This window comes from Nerophis lumbriciformis, linkage group LG17, assembly GCF_033978685.3.
Source record: "Nerophis lumbriciformis linkage group LG17, RoL_Nlum_v2.1, whole genome shotgun sequence".
NCBI classification, from domain to species: domain Eukaryota; kingdom Metazoa; phylum Chordata; class Actinopteri; order Syngnathiformes; family Syngnathidae; genus Nerophis; species Nerophis lumbriciformis.
In genome coordinates, this window is record NC_084564.2 from 45423049 (window position 1) to 45432546 (window position 9498).

The window sequence follows — 9498 nt, forward strand, 5'->3', positions numbered from 1 at the left end:
AAATGGGTTTGGAGATATGTTACCCAGAACGTTGCTGTGTAGCTGTTTTTTATATTGTTTCCATTTGTTTTACAGTCATTTCTCATTTCATTGTTCACAGAACAGTTCCAACCATTTTGTCCATCTGTGTATTTTAATAATTGTTTATTAATCACAGCAATAGTAATGGTCATCAATTAACAAGTTTCTATTTGCGTTGCAGATTTGCTACCATAGCGGCAGTCAGACAGACCCTGACCAGAGAGACAAGCAGACAGACAAGTCTGATATTGACATTCTTCGGCGCTACATCACCAAACATCTCCCTGGCCTCATCCCTGAGCCTGCTGTGGTGGAGAGCTGCATGTATACGGTCAGTAGCCATGGTCTAAAACAATGTGTCATAGTCATTGACAATCACTTGCAAGGCATATATAGCTTTAGGTCTACAAACCCCGTTTCCATATGAGTTGGGAAATTGTGTTAGATGTAATTATAAACGGAATACAATGATGTGTAAATCATTTTCAAGCCATATTCAGTTGAATATGCTACAAAGACAACATATTTGATGTTCAAACTCATAAACTTTTTTTTTTTTGTGCAAATAATAGTTAACTTAGAATTTCATGGCTGCAACACGTGCCAAAGTAGTTGGGAAAGGGCATGTTCACCACTGTGTTACATCACCTTTTCTTTTAACAACACTCAATAAACGATTGGGAACTGAGGAAACTAATTGTTGAAGCTTTGAAAGTGGAATTCTTTCCCATTCTTGTTTTATGTAGAGCTTCAGTCGTTCAACAGTCCGGGGTCTCCGCTGTCGTATTTTACGCTTCATAATGCGCCACACATTTTCGATGGGAGACAGGTCTGGACTGCAGGCGGGCCAGGAAAGTACCCGCACTTTTTTTTTACGAAGCCATGCTGTTGTAACACGTGCTGAATGTGGCTTGGCATTATCTTGCTGAAATAAGCAGGGGTGTCCATGAAAAAGACGGCGCTTAGATGGCAGCATATGTTGTTCCAAAACCTGTATGTACCTTTCAGCATTAATGGTGCCTTCACAGATGTGTAAGTTACCCATGTCTTGGGCACTAATGCACCCCCATACCATCACACATGCTGGCTCTTGAACTTTGCGTCGATAACAGTCTGGATGGTTCGCTTCCCCTTTGGTCCGGATGACACGATATCGAATATTTCCAAAAACAATTTGAAATGTGGACTCGTCAGACCACAGAACACTTTTCCACTTTGCATGAGTCCATCTTAGATGATCTCGGGCCCAGAGAAGTTTCTGGATGTTGTTGATAAATGGCTTTGGCTTTGCATAGTAGAGCTTTAACTTGCACTTACAGATGTAGCGACCAACTGTATTTAGTGACAGTGGTTTTCTGAAGTGTTCCTGAGCCTATGTGGTGATATCCTTTAGAGATTGATGTCGGTTTTTGATACAGTGCCGTCTGAGGGATGGAAGGTCACGGTCATTCAATGTTGGTTTCCGGCCATGCCGCTTACGTGGAGTGATTTCTCCACATTCTCTGAACCTTTTGATGATATTATGGAGCGTAGATGTTGAAATCCCTACATTTCTTGCAATTGCACTTTGAGAAATGTTGTTCTTAAACTGTTTGACTATTTGCTCACGCAGTTGTGGACAAAGTGGTGACCCTCCCCCATCCTTTCTTGTGAAAGACTGAGCATTTTTTGGGAAGCTGTTCTTATACCCAATCATGGCACCCACCTGTTCCCAATTAGCCTGCACACCTGTGGGATGTTCCAAATAAGTGTTTGATGAGCATTCCTCAACTTTATCAGTATTTATTGCCACCTTTCCCAACTTCTTTGTCACGTGTTGCTGGCATCAAATTTTAAAGTTAATGATTATTTGCAAAAGAAAAAAATGTTTATGAGTTTGAACATCAAATATGTTGTCTTTGTAGCATATTCAACTGAATATGGCTTGAAAAGGATTTGCAAATCATTGTATTCCGTTTATATTTACATCTAACACAATTTCCCAACTCATATGGAAACGGGTTTGTCGGTTTATTTTCAAGTTAAATGCGACAACGAGCAGTCTCCTCACTGGGTTATGCATTGACCTGATCACTATTCTCCAACATTCATTTGTTTAATATTGTCGAAATAAGCAGATAACAGGCATGACACAAAACTACAATCATTTCAAATCTTCAAATGACAACTTTCTGGCTTTAAGAATCACAAAAATAAATCGAGAAATGAAATTGTGATAGTAACAGCTTCATCAAGTAGACTGAAGAAATTATGGAATCACTCAATTCTGAGGAAAATATGGAATCATGAAAAACAAACAAAACAACAATACAACACACCACTAATAGTTTGTTGCACCACCTCTGGCTTTTATAACAGTTTGAAGTCTCTAGGCATAGACTTAACGAGTGACAAACAGTACTCTTCATCAATCTTGCTCCAACTTTCTTCTGATTGCTGTTGACACCTTTGAAGGTTGGAGTCTTGTCATCTTCCATTTTCTTCAATTTCCACCACACATTTTCAATTGGATGGAGATCCAGACTATTTGCAGACCATGATATTGACCTTATGTATCTTTTCTCAAGGAAAGTTTTCTTCTTTACAAATGTATCAAGGCCAGGATGGAAATGACCCTCACAGAATCCCAGGATTCATTTGTTCAAGGTGCATCCCCCATCCTAGCAACAGGAAGGAAATGGAAGCCAACTGCAGCAATGGCGGCAGAAAAAGCCGCCCTCAGACACCGGGACATAGCGGGGCACATACAGCGTGGCAGAGGGGGCTTAGGGCTGGGTACAACAACACCTACATGGAAAAAGGCTGCCCGATCAGAACGCCGACATCTTGTGGTGGAGGAGCTGCGTCATCAAGAGGAGGCAGAGCTGTGTTGGAGCAGTTTCCCAAGTTGATGGATGAGCTGGGATGGCGTGGAAAAGAGGAACATTGGATGGGGCTAATTATGGTACATGGAGTCTAACAGGCTGAGCTTCATAATCAGAGCCACGTACGATGTCCTTCCCATCTCCATCTAACTTCATCTCTGGTTTGGAGAGGATCCGGCCTGTCTCCAGTGTGCAGCCCCTGCAAACGTCAAGCATATCCTGGCAGGCCGCAAGGTCAGCCTAATTCAGAGAAGATACACATGATGCCACAACCATGTTTTGAGGTGTCTGGCCGCAGAACTGGAGCAGAAGAGGGTGACCACCAACGCTTTGCCCAATGATACTCAGGCTACAGTCCCACAGTAGACCTACTCAGTGGCCTAGTGGTTAGAGTGTCCGTCCTGAGATCGGTAGGTTGGGAGTTCAAACCCCGGCCGAGTCATACCAAAGACTATAAAAATGGGACCCATTACCTCCCTGCTTGGCACTCAGCATCAAGGGTTGGAATTGGGGGTTAAATCACCAAAATGATTCCCGGGCGCAGCCACCGCTGCTGCCCACTGCTCCCCTCACCTCCCAGGGGGTGATCAAGGGTGATGGGTCAAATGCAGAGAATAATTTCGCCACACCTAGTGTGTGTGTGACAATCATTGGTACTTTAACTTTAACTTTAACTTTAGACATCCTCCTTTACTCGGGAAGGAGATAAACAATGCAACAAGCAAGCAACTGCAGATTTAACGCAGCGAGAGATTGAGAAATGCAAGTGGACCTAAGCCAGAGGCTGACATTTCCACCCGAAATCGCAGTAACCAACCTTCAGCCAGACTTGGTCCTCAGGTCCAACGCCTGCCAACGTGTCCTCATCGTTGAGTCGACGGTACCTTGGGAAGATGCCATCGATGAGGCATACGAAAGGAAAAGGCTCCACCATGCTAACTTAGCGGCCAAAACAGAGGAGCAAGGCTGTAGCGTAAGGGTGCGTCCAGTGGAGGTGGGCTGCAGAGGCTTTGTAGCAAGCTCTACCACAAGGGTCCTAAAGGAGGTGGGAATATGAGGCCCAACGGAAGGCAATCAAAGAACTTGCTAGTGTTTCTAAAGGATCAGCCATTAGCTGTGGCTTAAACGGAATGACACTTTATGGGCTACAAAATGACCGCTGGGAGCCGCCAGACAACACATACTGTACCTAGACCTCATCAACCTGTGGTGGGCCAGCCTTGGACAAAGGCCGAAACACCCAATGAGTCCTGGGCACACAAATGATGACATACTGTACCTAGGCCTGATCAACCTGTGGTGGGCCAGCCTTGGACAAACACCCAATGAGTCCTGGGCACACAAATGATGATGTGTTGTTAGTGGTCAGTGCCAATCCCACTTAAGAAGACGTCTCTCCAATATGTACTGATCTCATCAGGGAATGTAAGATCCAGTCCTATTAGGCAAACCAAATATGGTCATCATCCCCAAGTATCCTTTTGATTGATGGAATAAGAAAAAGTCCAAAATGGTCATGTAAACTTGAGCATTAATTGAAGATGTAATGACAGCCATCCAGCATACATGTCAACAATGACTTGTTTTGTTCAGGCAGTCGTCTTCATGAATCTCATTGGATTGCACCAAAGTGCCAGTGTCATCAACGAGAGTCACCATTCATCACTGAACATGACTTTCATCCAGTCATTCATAGTCCATGATTGCTTTTCCTTCGCCCATCGCAACCTTGTTTTTTTCTGTTTAGGCGTTAATGACGGCTTTCATTTAGTTTTTCTTGATTTAAATCCTTTTTCCTTTCGCAAGGATCCCAGATGTCTGCTATTTAGCAGAATTCTGCTATTTTTCTAGCCAATGTGGTCCTTTTTTCCAATGTCCGTAAAAAAAGGAGAAACAATGCGTATTGATGGAGTCAGGTGGCTTTGGTTGTGCGGGGGAGGGGCCAAGGACAAAGGAAATGAGGTGTTGTGGAGGGAGAGTTGAAAGTGTTGCTGGGAAAGGAGAGAGATGTACGTTGTTGTGTTTGTCAAATACATGAAGACAAAGTGGTCATTTGTGCCACCAATGTCAGCGGCTCAGCTGCATTTTGGCCAGCAAACGTGTCCTTAACGTCCTGAGAGTTTTAGCTACTTGTGTGTTTAACGTGTTAATATACTGGAGTGTTGAATTGGTAACTATTGTGTCATGATTTTGTTTTGAAATAACACGTACGGATTTCACTATTAGCAAGCTCACAACTGTTTTCAACACGTTGTGGAACGCTGTCCCGCTTGAATGTGGGGATTAACCATTTTTACAATTAGTCGTAGTTAGAAAAAGAAGCCGACGATGGCAAAGTGCAAAGGTTTGTTGTCATTGAAACAGCGTCACTTGCAAAGAAAAACAGATTGAGGTATGAAAGGACAAACTGCCTGGTGAGTCATTTTCATAAGTTACTACTCTTGCTAAGTAATAATATATATAAGTTACTACTCTTGCTAAGTAATAATATATATAAGTTACTACTCTTGCTAAGTAATAATATATATAATATATATAAGTTACTACTCTTGCTAAGTAATAATATATATAAGTTACTACTCTTGCTAAGTAATAATATTGCATATTGCTGTTGACCACTAGATTCATGTTTCATGATTTCCAATGCGGTGAGGTGGCGACTTGTCCAGGGTGTACCCCGCCTACCGCCCAAATGCAGCTGGGATAGGCTCCAGCACCCCCGCGACCCCAAAAGGGACAAGCGGTAGAAAATGGATGGATTTTCATCATGATTTACAACACTAAACCCACTAACTTGCAGTAGATCTTGTTCTGCAGGGCCAAAGTTTCCTACAAAGCACTTTGAAGTATAATCATGAATTGATCAAGACTACACGTAATAAAAGTCTTCATGTTAGCAACTTGTAGCAGACCATGACTTTACCAAGTACTCCCTAGTTCAACAAAATATTACTTTTTACAATTATTCATAATTATGTCATTATTCTTCAATTTATTTGGAACTTCAAATGGATCTTTTAATACATAAAAACACTAACCGTAGGGCTAGTTTCTTAAAATTGCATTTTTACAGAATTTCTGTGTAAGAAATGCCTTTCAAAGTATCTTAAAAATGGTGAAATATGTTCAACATCTGGGGGCTGTACCCTCTGAGCCCCTCAATGATTCCCTTTTTCACATCTGTGCTGAGTTCCTTTGACTTTCCCATTGTGGCCTTTGTAAGCCAGTCTAATGACTGCATCACATCAGTCCTATTTAAATGTGCTCAGAGAAGTCAACAGGTGTGGTCAATCATGCTCTATTTAAATGTGCTCAGAGAAGTCAACAGGTGTGGTCAATCATGCTCTATTTAAATGTGCTCAGAGAAGTCATCAATCACATGAAGTTAAGAGGCCATGAAGCTACTTTGATTTGATTGTAACTTTTCTACATCACCAAAACTGATCATGTATGTTGCTGTATGTATACTTTTCACCCTCACATTTTCAGTAGAGCCATAATAAATTCATAAAAGAAGCAAACTTCATGAATGTTTTTTGTGAGCAACAAGTATGTGCTCCAATCACTACATCACAAAAAAAAAAGACTTGTAGAAATGATTGTAAAGTCAAGACAGCCATGACATGATGTTCTTTACAAGTGTACGTACACTTTTGACCACCACTGTATACACACAAAATTAAGTGTATTATTTACTCCGAAAATCTCTAATTTTCTATATTATATTTTCCCAGGTAACACCCGATCATCATTTTGTGCTGGACTGCCACCCTGCTTACGACAATATTGTAATTGGTGCAGGATTCTCAGGTAGCAGCCAACACAATATTGTACTAATTACTATTTTATTTGCATGTATGTGTTGCTCGGTAGAGACATTGGCATAAAGCAGCAGAAGCCTAGACATTTACTTTATACTAGGTGTAACGGTACGTGTATTTGTATTGAACCGTTTTGGTAGGGGGGTTTCGGTACGGGGGTGTACCGAACGAGTTTCTATGCTAAAGTCTTAACAAGCTGCTTTGCTTCTTCTGCCTCTGTCTCAGCACCCAGCATTGTCACACCCACACAACCATCTGATTGGTTACACACAGAGCGCTAACAGCCAATCAGCAGTGAGTATTCAGAGCGGTAACAGCCAATCAGCAGTGAGTATTCAGAGCGCATGTAGTCAGCGCTTCAGTGTGGAGCAGATAGGTGTTTAGCAGGTAAGCATCAGGCTGCGGACTCTCCCCAAATGATAATAAACACCTCCCAGTCAACTACTAGTAACATCACTATGAGCCCGTTGACCTTCTAGAAATATAAACTGCAGCTCAGCTCGTTCGCAGTCCTGGCTTGAGGTGAAGGCTAATTCGCTTTTAGCGTAACGTTAGCTCATTTTGCGGTGTGTGTGTGCGTGTGTGTGTGTGTGTGTGTGTGTGTGTGTGTGTGTGTGTGTGTGTGTGTGTGTGTGTGTGTGTGTGTGTGTGTGTGTGTGTGTGTGTAGTCTTTGCTATTGTACTATTTTTTCAGCTATAGTTACATGAATCATTAGTTATGGTGCAGCCTAGTTTTGAATGGCAGGGTCCCTGCTATCACATGTGGATACAAATATAACATTTACATCATAAAAATCAACTACAGGCTTCCCAAATGCTGTAATAAATTAAGCATGATGAGTTGACTTGAAACTGTTTAATTTTTTATATGTAGAAAAAAAGTTTTGTCATTTTATTTCATCTGAGCAACAACTTGAGGCAGTTTAATGTTGATTAACGTGGGCAGAATTATTATAGTGTTCCCAATGTTAAAAGGATAAAGCCATTGTTTACAAATTTGGTAAATAAATAACCAAAAAATTTATATTTTGTTGTTTTCTTACTGTACTGAAAATGAACCAAACCGTGACCTCTAAACAGAGGTACGTACCGAACCGAAATTTTTGTGTACCGTTACACCCCCACTTTATACACACTAAAAGATGAAAAAATGTCCTTTAAAATAAAAGCTCAGAATTTTTAACAAGTCTTTGTCAGGGAGTGTCATCAAACAACCTTTTTGACACATTTGAACAATGACACAACTATGTTTTGAGGGACTCTCCTTCATTCTCAGAGCTCAGAGCACAACATTGCTGATGTCACCCAAACTCTGAGCATGCCAATGAAAGAATTATTACAGTACTCCAGTCCAAGTCAAAGTAAAAAGATTTAATAACAAATTGCTACAATTTGTGTTTTATCTTTAACAAAAGTGTAGCTTTTAATTCATTCGGTAGTTCAGCTGTTGCTGTTGAATGAGCGTGTGTGTAAAAGTGTGTGAGATGTAATACTTCCTGTGATTGGATCATTCTGATGACATTTCTTGTGCAGGTCATGGCTTCAAGTTTGGACCCATCATTGGCAAGCTGCTCTGTGAACTTAGCCTGGGAGAGGTGCCCTCCTATGACCTTTCACCTTTCCGAATCGCACGCTTCCAGACAATCATCAAGTCACCCTTGTAGAAAGGACTGTCATTTATATGTCATGTGATCATCAATGTCATCTGAGAGATAGCAACTTAGATTGTCAAACATCAACCATGGAAGACTTCTTTGGAAGGCTCATCTTTCCAAAGATTGAAATGTTAGTGAAATGAATGAATGACGATGATTTAGGATGTGAATGGGTGAAGGAAGAGAAGTTTCATTCAGATGCACTTGTTAAAAGAAGATGAAAGACTTCTCCATCAAGTTGACATTGTGCTTCACTCTCATTCACTGCAGTCAACTCTTTCAAGTTGGTTGATTTTTTTCCACCACAATCAACTCCATTCTTGATTAGAGATGGCAATTAATACCAGTTTTACGGTTCGGATTCCACTTTCAATTCTGCTGAACGCTTGGGTTCCCTTTAGCTGTTCTTCTAGATTCTTTGGACAAAAAGGGGAAGAAAAAGGTGTGTTTGCATCAATGTTGGTTAGTTTCCTTCCACAGGAGGTCCTACAAGGCACAGCATCGTAAAAATAACTTGAAAGTAAATATAACAATTCTTCTGTAGAATTGAATGAATGGATGAATAAAGTACTTCTGATTCTGATTTAGATCCGGCGTGGTTTGTGCAGCCCTTTGAGACATTTGTGATGAAAGGCTATAGAAGTCAACCTTGAATTGAACAAAATAAAACATCATTTTGTTTTGCCACATTTTGTCTTCTTTTCAACCCTGAGTGAAGAAGTTTGGAGAGTCCTGCTTTAAACCTTCACTTTGACTTTTGCTTGCCAGATACTTCAATCAATTTGTTCTTTCAAAGGATTGTACAACTCAAAAGCAAGAGTGTGATTGCCTAAAGTAAATGTTCTGCACATTTCTAGTTCACTTCTTTCAGTGACTATTGTGTACTTTTCTTTAGCAGGATTATCTAATGTGTGTAGTTATTCCCTCTAACTACTGCACTATAACTACATCACTACACCATGTAGACTGAATATTCCCTCTAACTACTGCACTATAACTACATCACTACACCGTGTAGACTGAATATTCCCTCTAACTCCTGCACTATAACTACATCACTACACCCTGTAGACTGAATATTCCCTCTAACTACTGCACTATAACTACATCACTACACCATGTAGACTGAATATTCCC

General features: G+C 41.0%; 1 protein-coding gene across 1 annotated transcript in view; it reads left to right on the plus strand.

Annotated features, from left to right (window-relative positions):
• The window catches only part of pipox (pipecolic acid oxidase), a 28201-nt gene extending 19153 nt beyond the window's left edge, over nt 1-9048 (plus strand). Inside the window, exons 6-8 of the mRNA XM_061972142.2 lie at nt 203-352; nt 6620-6695; nt 8240-9048. Of these exons, the coding sequence (XP_061828126.1) occupies nt 203-352; nt 6620-6695; nt 8240-8370 (357 nt within the window). The 3' untranslated portion in view covers nt 8371-9048. The remainder of the gene's footprint in view (nt 1-202; nt 353-6619; nt 6696-8239) is intronic.
• Nucleotides 9049-9498: the final 450 nt, after the last annotated feature.